Raw genomic sequence first — 19463 nt, forward strand, 5'->3', positions numbered from 1 at the left:
CTAAGCTGTGGGTTGTCAGAACAATATGCACAGGTAATAGAGACAGATAACACAGAGATAAAATGATAGTGATAGAGAGCGAGACCACCACCTGCTGGACTAAATATGGTACAAGCAGCTACATGCAATTTCATTATAACTCAATTTACTTTTTAAAAAAGAAAAAAAAATCAACCGTAGCATCAATGAAACAATGTCATAAATATAATTATGTATTTAATATCGCTTGCCTAAAGAGACAAGGGTTATATAATCAGTGAATGCCTTTTTCTCTCATGTAATTTTATCACTTTAATTAGTTTTTTTAACGTATCTTTTTATTCTTTATTGATCCTGCTTATTATTATTCATTATTAGCGATTATTATTGATTATTTTTTAAATTGTAGTTACCTTTATTGGTATTTTTTGTTTTTGTTTCTAATAGTTTGTATCTCTTTTTCCCAGCATGATTGGTCTTCGTTCTGGTATGTTTTTGCCTTGGACACCTTGTTTAATATTTCATATTTGTCTGGCCTTAGTTCGGCATTATTATTTGGCTCGTATATTTATATTGCCATTGATAAATGTTGTGATTTTGGAGGGTTTTTTTTAAGATATCGTGCATTTAAAACCCACTTTCTGCTTTGGGGTTCCTATGATATGAATACAAAATAATAAATACAAAATACTATCAATTAAAGTTAAATGCCCCTCCCCAATGCCAAACACAAAAACACAACTCCCACCCCAAAAATGATCTGAATGCCGGCCCCGGTTTGCACCACCCCTCCCCTCTTGCAATGTTTTTATTAACTTTGTATAAAGAAAATTCATCTCTCAGAATTGCTTCACTTTTCATACACGATTTGTGTTTTTATTCACATATAAACATGACTATAATAAAAAAGACAGGCACAGAAAATAAGTTCAACAATCAGTGATTCGGTGATCGATTGTGTCGCCTGGGGTGTCACGTTTGCCGCTTATCCACTACTCGACGATCGATTTTATTTTAGTTCCGAAAAAGATGGCGGACCGAACGCCTGGTGGCTCTCAAAAAGCTAGCGCTAAGGTGAATATACCGTCAGTACTTGCACAAGCCAATCTTGTCCGTGTAGTAAAAAAGATGTAAATAATATAATACCCGAACAACCTTGCGTATTTATATATTTATATCTCGCAAGAAACAAGAGTTACCGAGTGTGCGCAGCGGTGTTAGCTAACCGTAAACGCGCTAAAGCTATCGTCTGGCTCTCCGGGCACACTGGCTAATTTAGCTAAGCTAACTTAAGCTAAGCTAACATAAGAAGGGCAGTTGACCCAGAAATGAACATCCTTTGCGCAGTTAACCAGCTGATACTGACACAATAAGTATTTAGCACAATGTTTGTTGCGATTGTGTTTGTATTTAGAGTGGAAAGTGTATTGTTTGGGAAGTGGGGCCTAACAACATTTTAGCCTCCTTGCGACAGTCACTCGCCGCTTACCGCTTTCAGTCGGCGGCGCTGCAGCAGATAACAGCCTGTTAGGCCTCTGGATAATTTTGCTCACTTTTAGCTACTTAAAAATGTCCCGTTGCAACTAGATGCATTATATGCAACTTAAACAACGACTTTTAAAGGTTTGGGCAATGATTGCAAACTACGAGTTGACACCATACTGTGTATTATGAGCTGGGTGTTGTTACGGTTGTTACGGTATTGCTCCCGCTTAACCTACCTGTCAACATGTTTGTTGTCACGATCTCGCGATCATCATAACGAACAGTTCGCGGAATAGTAGTGTGATGGTGTGGATGTGTTACATGCACCCACATTTACAGTTACATTGCGTGGTTATGAAATACCTGTTGGACCAACCATGCTTTGTTTATGTCGACAGGCGCTGCTTGAGAGTAAACTGAAGTCTTTCAGCATTGGAAAAATGGCAGTGGCAAAGAGGACCCTTAGCAAGAAGGAACAAGATGAAATAAAGAAAAAAGTAAGTAAGCTATTGGGTGCTCAGTTATTGAAGTTATGGAATTTCACAATCTTGTTTTCCAGGCCTGGAAACATCACGACATTGGTTAACATCATTAAAAGTTTTGGAAAAGTCCTGGAACAATTTTGGGACATGCGATTTTAAAACCATTTCTTTACTGATGTTGCATTGTAAAATCTGAAAATAAGTGCTGCCATCGACTTTTAGTTAAAGAATTTCCAAAATTACTCTTCTTAAACTTGTTATTGCAATCCAGTGGGATCTCACATGCAGAGTGAAAAACACCAACACGACAAGAAACCAGTCAGAAAATGCTATATATTCCCACTTATTTACCATTTTTCATGTAATAATATGTTCATTGTTTTCCATGTGTTCCACTCAGTTTTTTTTCAACACCTGGTATAGATAATCTAATGTTTTCATAGGACAAAAATATCATGTCTTATGTTACAATAAACAGTTGGGCTAAATTATCCTTAAGTTTTTGTTACTATAAAATCGGTTTTAAATATCTATTTTACCCCAAGCTGTAGGAACCCATACTTAAACTTATTGTAACATAATGGTAAATGTATTTTCTGGAGCTGTCTTTGTAACTTAACTCTATGTATATGTCAATATATGACATTTTGTTTACCATCATGGCTGTGTCTTCATTTTTCTCTTCTTTCTTTCATATATATCCTTTACCTAAAAGTCTGTTTGAGTAGAGTTCTGTTGAATCTGATGTGATGTGAAAAGTTTTGAAATTTTGGCCTTAAAATGTGTGAGCATCCTGAAACATTTATCTGTAAGTTTGTGTGTGTGTTCATTTACTTTGACGCTGGTTTCTGTGTTCAGGAGGATGAGCGGGCCGCAGCAGAGATTTATGAGGAGTTTCTTGCTGCTTTTGAAGGAGGAGGGGAGGGAAAAGTCAAGGCCTTTGTCCGTGGTGGATTTGCAAATGCATCCAAAGGTAAGACGTTTTTATTATTTACATCATGTATTTCGTAGATGAATCACATTATGTTTTACATGCTTAAGTCATTGTAGTGGAATATAACAAAACCTCTCTTTCACCTTTCAGATGAGGGTGGTGATGAGAAGAAAGGGAAATTGTACAAGCCCAAGTCACGGTTTGAGACCCAAACAAAAAGTTTCCTGCCTTTGGAAACCCCACCTCAGTTTTTAACATTAGATAAAAGACATGTAAGCACTATCCCAGTCAACAGTAGCTTCTCTTTTTACTGCTACAGTAAATCATGCTTGAAAGTGCTGATATTGTTTTGCCACATGTGTATTACAGCCTGTGAAGAAAAGTAATGAAAAGGAAAAGAAGAAAAGCAACTTGGAGCTTTTCAAAGAAGAACTTAAACAGTGAGTTTTAACACAGACCTTCAAGAAATTTTAACTGTTCAGGATTTAATGTGTTTTAGAATTTTTTTAAAAACTTTTTTAAATTGTCATCATATCATTTCCTGTATTTTACTTAGTACATAGCTCAAGTACTGATGACATTTCTTTTTTAAATGAAAAATTAAGTAAATAGGTTCGTTACCCAGTGGTACATCAGAATAACAAGAATCTATAAATAATGATAAATAAAGATAGATAATGACTAACTACAGTACATATTTAAATCTTTTAAGTGTTTTCAAAATTTTGAATTTGTAAAAAAAAAAGTTTCTGATTCCATTTTGTATTTAAATTTCTTTCTGCAATTTCATAATTCAATAAATATACCATCAATCATAATTTCAACCTCCCTGTACAGGAAAAAAAGGCTAAGAAATAAAAAAAAAATCAATAGATAAAGATTACAAATTCAATACATTGTTTCTGTGTGTAGTGGCGAGTAGTGGTTCCCAGGTGTTATTGTGAGAAATTGTGCACTTCTGTTATTACAAATGTACTAATTTTGACAAATGTTTTACGTAGTTGTACTTTCTTCTGTTTCCTGCAGAATACAGGAAGAAAGGGATGAAAGGCACAAGATGAAAGGACGTGTTAGTCGCTTCGAACCTCTATCAGGCGCGGATGGAAGACGCTCATGTAAGTATCGTTAAGCTGCATGACTCTGCTCCATGTACTAACTTGGCCTGAAATGGCGCTGTCCTGCACGCCTTACTCCACCCTCTCACCCCCTTTGTCCACTTTTGCCCTGAAACAAAATTTATACTGCGTTTCTGCTTCTTTTAGCGGATGGTTCTTCAAGAAGAAACCGTCCGTCCAGTGGTAATTTTGACTTAATATAGTGGCCGTGAATATCTTCATCTTGCTAAGAAAATAATGTTGTCCGGTCAGACAGCAGTAGGAAATTCTTTTCTTTTTTGTGTTTCTGCAGTTTTGGACGATTGTGCGCCAGGTTCCCATGATGTCGGAGACCCTTCCACCACTAACTTGTATCTCGGAAACATCAATCCGCAGGTAAGTTTATATCCAAATATTTATGAAGTAGAGAACAGGGACACTAAAGCATGGACTGACATAGTTTTTGTGGCAAAAGGTGGGACCAATTTGAGCCTGTTGCTTTACTTTGGGAAGACTTGCTTTTAAGGGTGGGCAAAACCACCCTAAAGTCAATCACAATATGTCAGTGTATCTTTGTGATAACAATATTCTTAATGATAAAACAAAATACAAAAAAAAATTAAGAATATTTTATTAGTTGTTAAGATCATATAATTGCCACAAAATAAGTGTTAAAGTTGCATACAAATATTTAGTAGAAATTAAACAAAAATCATTTTTGTTTTAAAGTTTGTATAAATCTCAGAGTGCGATTTTGTTTCTGTATTAAATATAAACAGTGCAGCAAAATAAAATAAATTGCACATTGTCTCCAATGCAGAGCTGTCAGCTGGTTCGCCTTCACCCATGCTTGTTTTTGCTGTGCATAATAGTGTGATGTTATTATGTCAACAAGTCAAAATATTGCTGTTATCACAATGTGGATTTTTCTAAATAATTAAAAATTATACTGGTATTAGCATGAACGATATGATGCGGCACAACCAAATTGCTTATAATACCCTATATACAGCGATTGTGCTGTGAAGAAAATATTCAATGTCCGTATATGAAGTAAGAACACCATATCTGTCTTTGTTATTTCATAGATGAATGAGGAGATGCTGTGTCAAGAGTTTGGCCGTTACGGCCCACTGGCCAGTGTGAAGATCATGTGGCCGAGGACAGACGAGGAAAGGGCTCGGGAGAGGAACTGTGGCTTTGTGGCTTTCATGAACAGGAGGGATGCTGAGCGAGCACTAAAGAACCTTAATGGTACACAGCTCTGTTTTTTGTTTGTTTTGTTTTATTAAATTGTGAATTTAATTTAATTTTAACATTTAATTTTAAACTGGGAAACTATACCCCCTTTTTCATAATTTATATGTGTTATTCCTGTCGTCTAAGAAATTCTAAAAATATATGAACCCATGAACAACTCTCTCCAAAATCCAAAAGCAAGAGTGCTAAAACTTTGTGATGTCGTCAGGTATAAGGTGTGGAGCTGCTCCTTAGACAGTGAATTGGGAAAGATGTTGTAGATGACCCCGAGAGCACCCAGGGGGAACGTGTCAAATATATTTCTGTTTCAGATCTGTGGACACTACAGTAGAGTAAAGCTCATTGGATATTAAAAAAGAAGTTATGTGAGTCCAAAAAATCAGGCTCCCATTTATTGTCTGTAGAGCAGCTCCAGACTTTATTCATGATGATATCACAAGTTTAAGAGACCAACATTTTTAAGAATACTCTGAGAGAGCTCCTATTTTAGCCTAAAATTTCACTAGCAGGTAGTCCCAGTTTAGAAGTGATTTAGGAAAATTCAAAGAGCAACTCTTTGAGATTTTGCTGAATGGAAAGTGCGTTATAAATAAAATATATTATTATTATTATTATTATTATTATTAACTCTGAGCTAGCAAGAGACAGAAACCTTTTTCTAAGTGAGGAGGTGTGGCTGATCCCCTGACTAGGTATTACACATTCTTTAACAGATGTGAGTGGCTGTCAAAGACACACCCTTTTAGGCGTGGACACCCTGTGAAGACGAAATGAACTGCGTCACAGTATGAGTCTGTGAAAGCTCAGTTTGTGTGATTACACTGTTGCACTGTTGTATTTTTCCAGTTGCAAATATTTTAGAGTTATGATCACTGTATTTCTTTAGCATTTCATTAACTCTGTTGTCACCCAACGTTTCTTCTACCTCTTTGTCTTCACATAATTTTCTCCCTCTCAGTTTTTTACCATAGTAGCACTCATAAGGGCTAAGATCTTTGCGAAGATTTTAACTCTAACCTGAAATTCTTAGACAACATAAAACAACGTAATTTAAGAATTTTCTTAGAATTTCGTCACTAGGAGCAACTATTATACAAGGATGCTTTGAGAATATGGCCCTTGGGAGAGTAGCTCATGTTCACAAATACTGATTGAACATTTCTAGGCCGTGGGATGAATATATTGGATTTATTGATTTAGGAGGTGTTCCCCTTTAAATAAACAGTTTGCATACCTCTAGTTCTTTATAGCCATTGTATAGAAATATATTTTCTTGCTTCAATTACAGGAAAGATGATAATGAACTTTGAGATGAAATTAGGATGGGGCAAAGGTGTGCCCATTCCTCCCCACCCCATCTACATCCCTCCTTCCATGATGGAGCACACACTCCCACCGCCTCCCTCTGGCCTACCCTTCAACGCACAGCCCCGGGAGAGGCTAAAGAACCCCAATGCTCCCTTGCTTCCTCCACCTAAAAACAAGGAGGAGTTTGAGAAGGTAACTCAGCATGTCAGCTTAGGATTTTCTCATGGGTTATGGCAGTGTTTTGTTAATTCAGCTGGTACGATGTTAGCCTTTATGATGAGCAGTCAGGACATGTTTTATTCCAATTTGTGTTAGTGATAGTTTTTATCTTGCTGAATTAAACTAGTTTTGTATATCACAGTGTGGGTATAGTGAAATGTTAGCGTGTGGAAAATGCTCAGTGTTACAGAGATGGTTAAATGAATACAGTGTCAGGGCAGGGTGTTTGGCCTTTAGTAAAACTGACAGCAGTAAAGGAAAGTTGTTGTCTATTTGCACTTTAAAATGCATTTTTTATATTTTTCACCTGTTGCCTTTTAACAATACTCACATTCTATGTTTATTATCTGATGTGACTTCATATACAGACTCTGTCGCAAGCCATAGTCAAAGTGGTTATCCCAACAGAAAGGTACATGTTTTTCTTTTTTTAAATTGGTGTACAAACTTAGAAAAAAAACATCCCATAATGAAGCTAAAGTTTGATCGGTTGATCACTGCATGCTACAGGGGGCTGGTCAGTAGGGGTGAGCAACGGTTGAGGCTACCACACAATGTCATCATATTAGTAGATGGAATAATACTGACTGACAAGTTTGTTTAGTATCTTGCTCTTTCACACTCCACCATCACCTCATATTTCCTTTAAATATGTAGCAAAAACATTGTAGTGCTTATTTAATGTGCTGTTTCGAGCCAAACATCATGACTTTCAGTCCATCGCAGTTCCACTCCATACATCCACATTTAGTCGTGTTGTTTTTCAACTTCGTGACATGCTACTCTGCCAGATACATAGTCTGTTGATTTTAGATCTGTAGTTGTGAAATGCCGCTCTCTGACCATTGCTCACTCAGACCGTCTACCCCCTTGGCCTCTGTCACTCTATCAGGAGCTCAGTAAATCTGGCTCCTGCAAACAAATCCAAACCTGCCAGTAGTAGTCTCTATATGACCTTTGACATTGGCCTTGGTGAGCAGCACAAGTTGAACTGTCTGCAGCAGCGAGGGACCTGAAAAGCATCATGGGATGGATTGGGAAAGTATACTGAATTTTACCCCGCCATTGGTACGATCGGCTCCAATACAAGTAAATGTGATCTGTGTTGTCAAATGAAAGACATCCTTTGTCTTGTTGGCCACTTTAGGCTAATTGTATGCAGCCTGCACCATGTATCTCCCCAAAAATTGTCACAAAAGAACTTAAGTAATCCCATTTGCACTTTATCAGACATTAGCAACTCCACCAGCAGATAACATGTTTAGCCTATTTAGGCCAACAATCCTGTACTGCTTTGGTTCTTCCTCACTTTACATTAGTCAGGAGATGGGTGGGAATTGAAAGGCACTGTATTCACAGACTTTTCAGTTAATACAGTGTCTTGTCAATGTCTCGCTCCTACTTTCCCAAGTTCCTGAGCTTCCCTAGTTGCCCAATTTTTAAACTTTCAATCTAGGAAGATTTTTAAGAAAGTGCCCAGGCAGTGCAATGTAACTTAAAACCTTTTGCACTGTAGTCTGACAAAAAAAAAGCATAAATTTGATGGAACTTGTAGTAAATTGCACACAATTTAAAAAAAAGTTTTACTGTTACCTAAATTGTTAGCTTAAAAAATCTTTATCAATGTTCTACTGTAACATCAGTTGTCATTTTAAGTTCTGATATTTTTTTTTTAGCATTTATGAATTAATGTTAGACATAGGCTCAGAGGCATAATCACAATTGCGTTTAATTTATGCCTGGTCACATGACACTCTATGACGGTTATCTCTCTATTAAGATATGACTCGCTTCATCATTTACAGTAAATTCATTATTTTAATACATTAATAAATACATACTGTTTATTTTGTCTGAGTAATTGAAGCGACATCTTCTTCCAGGTGCATTATAGCAAGTATTACCATGGCAACGCACTGTTCAGTCACAGCTTGCTGCACATGACGCCTGCAATTATGCCCTGCAACATTTGTTTTTTCAATAACGCATCATATCTGCCAAGACAACTGCTCTGAGTGTCAAACCACCACGCAAAAATTAAACATTTAACAGACAGGCTTTTTGTAGTGGTCAAGAGTCCGGCCAGTCTGAATCTGTTTGCTTTAACTGTGTTTTTCTTGTAGGAATTTGCTCTCTCTCATCCACCGAATGATCGAGTTTGTGGTGCGTGAAGGCCCAATGTTTGAAGCCATGATCATGAACAGAGAAATCAACAATCCCATGTACAGGTTAGTGCAGAACATCAGTAACCTATTACCTTTCGTCATTTTAGTAGTTTTTGCACAATTTCGATGCGGCTGCTCATGTATGTGACTTTTCTTTCAGGTTTTTATTTGAGAACCAAAGCCCAGCACATGTATACTACCGGTGGAAGCTCTACTCCATACTACAGGTTTGATTTCTGTTTTTAAAATTGCTTTAGTCAGAACAAAATTTCGGACATTCATCCCAAATTTCTAAAAAAATAGTAAGTTGCGGGATCATGGTCCTGCAGGTTTTGTTAGTAACTCAAATTTTCTTGCTCAGGGTGAAGCACCAGTCAAATGGAAAACAGAGGACTTTAGGATGTTTAAGAATGGTTCCTTGTGGCGTCCACCACCTCTTAACCCTTACCTCCATGGTCCTTATGATGATGGTGAAGAAGATGAGGAAGAGGAGGAGGGCAGCAAAAAAGGCTGCTTAAAAGAAGAGTAAGACCATTTTCTTATGATTTTCTTTGCTTGGATTCAGTTAGACTGTACTATCTCATGATACATCAGTTTCGCTCAAAATCAGAAACTTTTTTCCTCTTACCTGTGGTGCTATGTATCAGTCTAAATTGTTTTGGTGTGAGTTTCTGAGTGTTAAAGATATCGGCTGCATTTAGTCATTGTCAAGAGGCTCATGCTTGTGACAGTGTAAGATGTTAACAAAAATGGAGCACTCCTTGGCAAAACTATAACGAGCTACGTCAGTTGTGCTAGTTGAGCTAGCAGTAAATGCCATTATAGTTTGGTAGAAAGAAAATAGTTCACAACAAGGTCTGTGGATTATCTTCATTAAGCAGGTCGGGACTTCTGGAAAGAGATTTCGCTGTTTAGCTTTTCAAATGAATTCTTTTGGCGCTTTGAGCACCACAAGCAGAGTGCCATCTAGCTCCATTATATTTAACAGAAGGCAAACATCTCTATGGTCGATACCTCCAACACGCAGCAACTTGCACCAGAATAATCTACATTGATAAATAGCACCACGGGTAAAAGGAAAAATATGTTTTTGATTTTGGAGTGAACTGTTACTTTAAACTGCTCATCTCATGATTCATCAAAAGATGCCCTGCAGTGGGTGAACCTGCAGGTGGATTTACACTTAATGCCCTTTATTTCTGCAGCGAGCGGGACAAACTAGAGGAGATGCTGCGTGGTTTGACTCCCAGGAGGGGAGACATAGCAGAGGCCATGTTGTTTTGTCTCAGCCATGCCGAAGCAGCTGAAGAGATTGTGGAGTGTGTCACAGAGTCTCTCTCCATCCTCAAAACCCCTCTACCCAAGAAGGCAAGATAAAGCACTGACCTTCAGCTTGCAGCAAGACCAATAATATTCATAAATGTTCAATTCTGTGGTTACGATTCTCATAAAAATGCTACAAAAATAATTCATATTTTCTCATTTCAGATTGCACGGTTATATCTAGTTTCTGATGTGCTGTACAACTCCTCTGCCAAAGTATCCAATGCGTCTTACTACAGAAAATAGTGAGTTGTGTAACTTACCTCCTTGGACATTAAGATTGCAAAAGTTTCTTGTGTTTCTCAATCACATTAATGCTCTTTCTCAATCCTGACAGTTTTGAGACAAAGCTCTGCCAGATTTTCGCAGACCTCAATGCGACGTACAAAACGATACAGGGTCACCTTCAGAGTGAAAACTTTAAGGTAACTAATGTCCAAATCCCGCTAATTAAACACATAATTTTCCCAATCAGTTTGTCACTTACAGTATGTTACTTGACCATCTTTTTTTGCTTTTCTTTTTTATGGTAGCAACGAGTAATGTCGTGTTTTCGGGCATGGGAGGACTGGGCTGTGTACCCAGACCCCTTCCTCATCAAGCTGCAGAATATCTTCCTGGGTCTAGTTAATCTCTCTGCAGAGAAGGAAGCCCCTGTCATTGTGGAGGTAAATGAAGTAACAAAACTAGACCGTTGTACTATTGTGAAAATTCTCTTATAGCAGGTTGACTTTCCAAACTTATCCCATGAGTTTCTAAGTCCGAGCTTATTTTTTTTTGTGTGTGTGTTTGTGTGCTGTCTCTGGGGCAGGCTGAGTCAGCAGAAGACATTGATGGGGCTCCAATCGGGGAGTATGTAGACGGCACTCTGCTGGAGGACGTGGATGGGGTGCCGATCGACGCAGGGCCCATTGATGGGGCCCCTATTGATGGAGCCCCCCTGGATGACCTAGATGGTGTTCCTATCAAGCCTATGGAAGAAGACCTAGATGGCATACCTTGTGAGCAGAGACTAAGATAGGATGTTGTATGAGGCGGTTTTCAGTGTTTCTACTGTATGCTGCTCTTGCAAGAATCGGCTTCTCACCATTTTCCTGGTTTTCACAGTGGATCCGTCCAAGGAGGCAACCTTCAAGGTAGCACCTTCAAAATGGGAAGCAGTGGACGAGTCAGAGTTAGAGGCTCAAGGTGAGACCTTTATGTGGCGTCAAACTACTAAGTTTTAACATGTGAAAAGCATAAACTCCAGTACATAAGTTATTTTTGTCACCAGTTTGGTTGTGTGAATTCTCAGTTGCCATTAATGCTGACTTTTGTTTTCTCCCTAGCCGTAACAACTTCAAAATGGGAGATATTTGAGCAGCCAGAAGAAACAAAAAAGTACGTGTGCTGCCTTTTTATTTTATTATGTCTGTTTTGCAAACATTGGTAGATCTTTTTAATGAGCTTGTTTCCGTTACTACAGAGATGACGAAGACAGTGGTGATGATGATGACAGGAGCCCTCGCTCAGAAGATAATCAGAGCTACTTCAACCCCATGAGAGATGACTCCGATTTTAAGGCCAAAATGTCTGAAATGAATGAGGAGAAACGCACAAAGCTCAGAGAGATAGAGGTACTTTATTACAGAAACCAGGAAACCCTCGTCCCACATGACCAGCATACATATACATATACATATATATAAGTGGTGTCTTGTTTGCAAATTAAATACATTTTATTTGACCATTTTCCTTTCATGTTATTGTTAACCCAGGTTAAAGTTATGAAGTTCCAGGATGAACTTGAATCTGGGAAAAGGCCCAAGAAGTCTGGGCAGAGTATTCAGGAGCAGGTGGAGCACTACAGAGACAAACTACTACAAAAGGTATTCAGTTGGGCACTTCAGATTTTACCATAGATGATATCAAACACAGGAGTTAAAATACAAAATTGCGGTCATTTTTTTCTGTTTCTTTATCGTAGGAAAAAGAAAAGGAGAAACTTGAACGAGAGAAGGAGAGGGAGAAGAAAGAGAAGGAGAAAGCTGAGGCACGCCTGAAGGATTTGAAGAAGGAAAAAGAAAAGGAGGACACACCAACCAGGAAAGAGAGGTGAGATATCCAGTTGGTAGGCTGCGGTGTGGTAGTATTTGAAAGACCGGCTTTGTTTAATTTCCTATCTGACGGATATTTGTCCCCTCTGTTTCATAGGAAGCGGCGTCACAGTGGGTCACCGAGCCCAACGCGGAGTAGCAGCAGACGAGGCCGGTCATCCTCCCCTCGTTCAGAGCGGTCAGAAAGATCAGAACGCTCCGACCGCTCATACTCTAAAGACACATCTTCCCGCTCCACCCATAAAGACTCTCCCCGATCCAGCAACAAAAAGTCCTCCAAGAGGTAAGACTTTCTGTCCAGCAGTGCAGCTGTTAATGTCACCAGAACCAGGTCTTGGTTAAAGGAGGTATTTGCAATTTCCAGCCACCCAGTCCTACTGAATAGGGGGCATTATTTCACCCTTTAAAGGTCAGTCTACTACTGTGTCAACTGCAATTTATAGTCATCAGTCATCAATAAAGGCAACTCATAACTGACAGCAGAACAAGAATACAGCCGGTGAAAATAAGGCTGCTATCTTCTGATCATGTGTGGCTAATTCAGCTCAGCTTTAGCAATGCCACAGTAACAAGAAAACAGTCACATGACACTATTTCAAACGTTTTAAACAAACTGTAAGCCCACAGTTTGTGTTGTCATTCGTTACACTAAAGATATGTTTAGGTAAATAGCTGACGTTAGATGTTATTTACCAGTCTAAATGAAACGTTGCAAGTTTAGCATCGAACTGCATCTTTTTTTATCTCCAAGCGTTGGAAAGCTGCACCAATATTTACTGTAGTTTTGCTGCCTGTGATGGGGATAACAGTCTTTTTCCTGGAGCTTCTGCCATCGCTGTGTTTCTGACACTCTAACTAATGTACTGTATTTGTAACTTCTACACTGTATCCACTGACTTCGGTGTTGAGTCAAGGACTGTTTCTCGGTCGATATGTCTACTCTCTGCCTAAACCTGACCCAAATCCTTAGCCTTAACCGTGACCACCAAGGGGGTTGCTATACATTAACAGGGAGGAGGCACTATTCAACAGGGCTCAACGTCTTCATCCTCTCCTGCAGCGCACTGCAGGCTACAGTGACTCACTGTCGCCGCTCACTCTTAACTCGCAAAGTTAATCTTTGCAATCCAGTACATAGGCATCTTGGACATAACGTCAAAGGTGTAATCTCTTCACCCTCTGTTGATAGGGTTGGTTCATTTTTCGAATGTTACAAATTAAAATTATGCCCAGATCGTACATATAGATCCTTTAATCTTACATTTTATCTTGTAGTTGAGATGTCCTTTTATTAATTGAATTGTGTTTCAAGAGATTTAAAACATCTAGATTGAAATCTAATTACCCGTTTGTCCCACTAGATCTCCGTCACCTCGCACACCCAAACGATCCAGGAGGTCACGCTCCAGGACGCCCAAGAAATCAGCTAAGAAGTCCCGGTCCAAATCAAGGTCACCTCACAGGTCTCACAAAAAATCAAAGAAGAGCAAACACTGACACTTCCTTTCCTTTCAACCTCCAAACCAGCCTTTTCTCCCCCCTCTTTATTCTTCCCTTTTCTGCGCCGTGTTGTATAAAAGATTGACTGATTTGGCAGCTGAAGCTCTCTGCCCAAATGTTAATGTATAGACAATGAAGAGTGAAGGGTGTTGCATGGGTTGCCATCTGGTGTATCAAATGGATGGGGCCATTGCTGTTTTATATTGTACAAAAAAATAATGTGCTCTTGTGTCCTGATTCCCCAACACCTCCCAATGGAATTCATCCATGTGATAGACCACACCTGTTCAGAGTGTGATGACATTAGTCATATTCATGCTGTCGATTTCTGTTTTTGTAGTTCACATTAAAAAAGAATTCCTAATAAAAAAGTGTCATTTTTAAATCAAACATAATGTGGACATTCAAAACCTCTTATTATTTAAAAGCAGGTCACAGTAAAAGTAATTACAAGTACTTACTTTTTAGTGTATTATTGGAAATTTAATCAAACTTGCAAAAAGCTAAACATAATCTGATTCCAGCAGACAGTTCAGGGCAACTGGAAAAGCAGGAATACGTAACCCCCTATATGACTATTTGTACATCAATTTCTCACCCTGTATTAGGTCAGACTCGTGGATAAAACCGTTTTCCCCACATGCCTCCAAAAACTGAAAAGATTCTTGAGAAATTAAAGTTGGGGCTGCAATTGACAACAGCAACTTGATGGCAAATGTTTTTTTACAAACTTTAACAAACTTGTGCAGTATAATCCAGGCCTTATTTATGAAGTTGTATGCTCAGTACTAACCAGTTGGACATCCCTTTCTGATGGGGAGCCATAATTACCTTGCTGAAACAGCAGCTGTCGGTGTTACAGATTGACTGGTGGTTTAATTAACCATTGATCTATTATAAACCACAGAAAATTAACGAAATCAGCTGGCCATAGAGACAGATCTGTTTGTAGGCGTGACCTCCGAGAACAGGCCGGCAAACCAGGAAATAAACGCTTTAGAAGTCCCGCCTTATTATCTCATTCATTTGACGGTGTCTGCTGAAACTTGACTTAAATCTATTGCTGTGCGCTATTTTTGGTCCCAGCAAGAACATATTAGCTATCTTTAGTACGAAAATAACATTACGTGATCAGCGACGACATGAACAAAAGATCCCGACCAGGATTCGAACTTGTGATCAATAACAGGACATGAGGACAAAATATGGTGTTTGTGCATGCGCGTTGCCGTTAAGCCATTCAGGTCATTAAGCTGCATCACCAGCCAGGTATATATAATTCTCAGTACTAGTGTGATATCTTCATGTGTAAATGTTTTTTATTATATAACTTAAATGCATCTAAAATCTGAGCGTATTTAAGTATATTGTGGCCATACATATAGCCTAACCTAAACCCTGATAACGTTATCTATGCCCCCGATCATTTCACTTTACCACACTCTTGCGTACTATTATCCTCATCGCATAACATTTAAGGCTGACAGTCATGTCTGATGTGAGTGAAAAAGTGTCACTGAATACTGCAGAATATAATATGTTATAATACAGCTGGCAGGCTGAGATCCAGCACGGTATAAACTACTCAGACTACAGTTTTCACCTCTAGGTAGACCACGCATTCAGCTCTTACATCTATACATCGGATTACTAATGTTACACATAAAAGATTTTTGGCAGAACATTTTGCAAAGGATTTATGTTCGCAGTGTTTTCAGCCGCGATTGACACTGACTTTGTGATTTCTCCATAGTATGAGCTTCCTGAGGTCGGAATTGCAACCAAAACCTCACACACAGTTATGTTATATCACCAGTTGAATCCAAACTTCGTGGGATTTATTGCATATTTCATGTGTATTTACATTAAATCGCGATGAACACGGCTCGCGTTGACAGCATAGGTAACCGCGTTGATGCTATGAACAATACTGCAAACGTCGGTAAGTTGTTTACAAAGTGTACCTGTCCTCATTCTTATATTTCCGTCATGTATCATTGTTTACCTGATGTCCTGTGGATCTGAGAGCTGTTTGTGTTTTCATACAGTCTCTAAGTTACACATACAGACACACGTGTTGGCGTGTAATAGGAAGTTGGCTGTGGGTAACCCAGATAAATTTGTGATACTATCACCGATCGTGTTTTATATTCACAGCTACAGACGCGTATGTATTTAATCCCAACGATATTCTGCAGTATTCACTGACACGTTTTCACTCACATCAGACATGGCTGTCAGCTTTAATGTTATGCGATGATGATAATAGTAGGCGCGAGTGTGGTAAAGTGAAATGATCGGCGGCATAGATAACGTTATCAGGGTTTTTATTAAAAATTAGGCTATATGTATGGCCACAATATACTTAAATATGCTCAGATTTTAGATGCATTAAGTTGTATCATATGAAACGTTTACTTATGAGTATATTCACACTAGTACTGACGATTATATACACCTGGCTGACAGAAATATGGATTGACTTGCGTGGTTTAACGGTAGCGCGTGCGTGTTTAGTTATATTTTCCTACCATTGATCACCAGTACGAATCCTGATCGGGATCTTTTGTTCATGTCTTTGCTGGTCAAGTAATTATATATTTGTACTAAAGATGGCTGATATGTTCTTGTTGGGACCAAAAATAGCGCACAGCAATAGATTCATGTCATGATGTTTCAGCGGACACTGTCGAATGAGATAATAAGAAACCTTTAAAATGTTTATTTCCTGGTTTGTCGGCCTGTTCTCAGGGCCACACCTACAAACACATCTCTCTCTATGGCCAGATAATTTAACCACCAGCCAATCTGCACCGGTCTACAGCCACAATTAGTTTGTTTTATTGTGTTACTAGAGTGTTTTAAATGTTTAGTTCTGATTCACTAAGGTCAAAAAATTAAAAAATCTACTTACTGACTTAGACTGTGTCCTGGTTGAACACAGCAGCTGCTGGTCTTCTGCTGACTAACTTTAAAGAAAGTATTGATTCATTACACATCCAGATCAGTTCAGTTGCTCAGCTATCTGTTTGGGAGGTATGGACTGTATGTCTAGATAAATGAGATTTGGATTATACTGCATGAGTTGTGCAAGAGTCTGTAAAAGGATGTTTTGATGTGGTTTGCTGTTGTTAAAAACAGTATCTTATGACTGAAGTTCATCAAGAACCTTCTTTTTTTATTCTTTGTTTACAGGAGGCATGCAAACGTTTTCTAAACAAATACACATACAAATGATCATTTGGGGTTTACATCATTTGTATAAGGCAAATTGCAATTTTGTAAAACTGTTGTGGCTTCATGTCAGTTACTTTAGAGCTTAGCCTGTGCCCTCTTCAGCTGATCCCTCAGTTCCAGACGAGCTATGGAGGAGAGGTGCACCTCATCTGGCCCATCAGCAATGCGTAGAGTCCGCACATATGAATACCTGAGGAAGAATGTAGTCATACTGGCATCAGGAAGGGAATTAGTTTAACATTTATTCTCATGTGCATGTGTGGGAAAAAAACAAACAAACTCACATCTGTGCTAATGGGAAGTCTCCAGACACACCGGCACCTCCATAGACCTGTATAGCACAGTCCACCACCTTACACGCCATCCTGGCTGCTGCCACCTTTATCATAGCAATCTAGGAAGAAAACCAGTGAAAAATTAGTAGACGTATTCAATGACTGGCTGTGTCCCAATACCTTTTGAGACCATGTCAATACATTGTTAGAAATACTAGCCACTTTAGGTTCTAAATGGTAACCTCAGAGGCTAAATTTAGACTTATATCTGCAAAATGATGGTTGTGACCTAGAACAATGACGAAAAAAAATGTTTTAAATGCTATATCCATCCATCCACCCATCCGCTGTCGTCCGCTTGGTCGTGGGGGCAACAGGTAGAGCTGAGTATTCTTGGCGTCCCTTTCCTCAGCAATGTTGTCCAGCTCCTCCTGACAGACCCCGAGGCGTTCCCAGGCAAGACGAGATATATAATCTCTCCAGCGTGCCTGTAAAACCTCCAGTGGGAGGCATCCAGATCAGATGCCAAAACCACCTCACGTGGCCCTTTTCAATGCGAAGGAGCAGCGGCTCTACTCCGAGCTCCTCCTGGATGTCTAAGCTCCTCACCTTATCTCTGAGGCTGAGCCCAGCCACCCTGCAGAGGAAACTCATTTTGGCTGCTTGTATCCACGATCTCATCCTTTCAGTCACTATCCAGAGCTCATGGCCATAGGTGAAGGTTGGATCATAGATGGATCGGTCAGTTCAGAGCTTTGCCTTCCTGCTCAGCTCCTTCTTCACCATGACAGTCCTACGCAACTTCCGCATCACTACGGATGCCGCACCAAACCGCCTGTCCATGTCACGCTCCGTTCTACCCTCATCCATGAACAAGACCCCCAGATACTTGAACTCCTTCACTTGGGGCTACAGTCCATGGCCTCATATTTGGAGGTCTTGACTTCCATCCTGCCTGCCTCACACTTGGATGCAAACCGCCCCAGTGCATGCTGGAGGTCACAGTGTGACGAAGCCAACAGCACCACATCATCTGCGAAGAGCAGAGATGCGATACTGAGGTCCCTGAATCGGACCTCCATCCACGGAGTCCCCATCGGCACCCTTTCCTGGACACCGCTCAGAGACTCCAAGAAGGTCGGGTACTCTGAACGACTGTTTGGTGCATACGCACAAACAACAATCAGAGACCTCCTCTTTGTAACACACAATCGCATTGAAGTAAACTCCAAGACAGCGGCACTCAGCCGGCAGCTCGTGAATATCCCCTCACCCGCCAGGCGCCTCTCACCCTGGACAGCTCCAGGGTTATGCTTCCAGAGGCAGAGCTGCGCGTGGAGCTGAGCCCAACTGTATCTAGTCAGTACTACTCCAACTCCCACATCAGCTCCAGCTCCTTCCCCACCAGAGAGGTGACATTACATGCCCCCAGGGCCAGTCCATGATGCCGGGGGTCAGTGTGACCGGGGGCCCCGCCCCTTCCTGCTGCCTGGCAAAAAGTCACAGTCGAGACCCCACAAGGTAGTGGCTCCATGTAATGGCTTGAGGCCATAGTGCAGTATGTAGTCCAAAATGTTATGAAAAAGTCATAGTATGACTAAAAGTCATAGTATAGTATGGGTTTCCAAAAGGGCATTAGTCAGAGTACAGAATATCATCTAATAGAGCATGAAATCACTGTACAGTAAATCTTCTGAAATGGCATGAAGCAGTGTTTTTCGGACAACATACTATACTATGACTACTTTATGCCATTTTAGATGACATAATATACTACGACATTTTTTAGGCCATTTTGGACACGTGCTGTACTATGACTTTTTTTATGCTGGTTTTGACGACATACTATATCATGACTTTTTTATGCTGTTTGGGACGACAAACTTTATGACTTTTTTATGCCATTTTGGACAAGATTCTGTACTATGACTGTTACATGCCACTTTGAACAACAAATATAGTATGACTTTTTCATGCCATTTTGGTCGACATACAATTTTTTTTTCATGCAAAAATGACACAACCAAAGATGCAATACGATGATACGGCAAAAAATGTCAAAAGGTGACATGTCCATATTTTCACGTTTGCCTCACTATAGCCTTG

General features: G+C 39.6%; 2 protein-coding genes across 3 annotated transcripts in view; one reads left to right on the top strand and one right to left on the bottom strand.

Moving 5' to 3' along the window:
- Positions 1-930: 930 nt before the first annotated feature.
- Positions 931-14216, top strand: u2surp (U2 snRNP-associated SURP domain containing). 2 transcript variants are annotated; one of them, XM_042510195.2, is made up of 26 exons: positions 931-1053; positions 1863-1961; positions 2805-2919; positions 3031-3152; positions 3250-3320; positions 3907-3995; positions 4143-4178; positions 4288-4370; positions 5063-5228; positions 6523-6734; positions 7130-7173; positions 8885-8989; positions 9087-9153; positions 9288-9451; positions 10132-10294; positions 10415-10494; positions 10587-10674; positions 10783-10917; positions 11061-11250; positions 11357-11437; positions 11578-11629; positions 11715-11865; positions 12007-12117; positions 12216-12343; positions 12443-12628; positions 13707-14216. In XM_042510195.2, the coding sequence occupies exons 1-26, from the start codon at positions 1009-1011 to the stop codon at positions 13840-13842; spliced, it is 2919 nt and encodes a 972-aa protein (XP_042366129.1). In that variant the 5' UTR covers positions 931-1008; the 3' UTR covers positions 13843-14216. The 2 variants fall into 2 exon arrangements, with proteins under 2 accessions (XP_042366129.1, XP_042366128.1); XM_042510194.2 differs by lacking the exon at positions 4143-4178.
- The window catches only part of acad11 (acyl-CoA dehydrogenase family, member 11), a 75310-nt gene continuing 67698 nt past the window's right edge, over positions 11852-19463 (bottom strand). The window contains exons 19-20 of the mRNA XM_042510266.2: positions 17367-17476; positions 11852-17272 (exon numbers count right to left, since the gene is read on the bottom strand). Coding sequence (XP_042366200.2) covers positions 17158-17272; positions 17367-17476 — 225 coding nt within the window. The 3' untranslated portion in view covers positions 11852-17157. The remainder of the gene's footprint in view (positions 17273-17366; positions 17477-19463) is intronic.

The sequence above is a fragment of the Plectropomus leopardus genome, chromosome 21 (genome assembly GCF_026936395.1).
Source record: "Plectropomus leopardus strain MGB_pleo_1.0 chromosome 21, ASM2693639v1, whole genome shotgun sequence".
Taxonomy (NCBI): Eukaryota; Metazoa; Chordata; class Actinopteri; order Perciformes; family Serranidae; genus Plectropomus; species Plectropomus leopardus.

Bases quoted from the DNA above. Each gene is read 5' to 3' on its own strand.
- u2surp (XM_042510195.2), top strand. From the start codon at position 1,009: ATGGCGGACCGAACGCCTGGTGGCTCTCAAAAAGCTAGCGCTAAG. The intron at 8,990-9,086 runs GTTAGTGCAGAA...CTTTTCTTTCAG, and splicing joins ATCAACAATCCCATGTACAG to GTTTTTATTTGAGAACCAAA. The intron at 12,629-13,706 runs GTAAGACTTTCT...TTGTCCCACTAG, and splicing joins AACAAAAAGTCCTCCAAGAG to ATCTCCGTCACCTCGCACAC.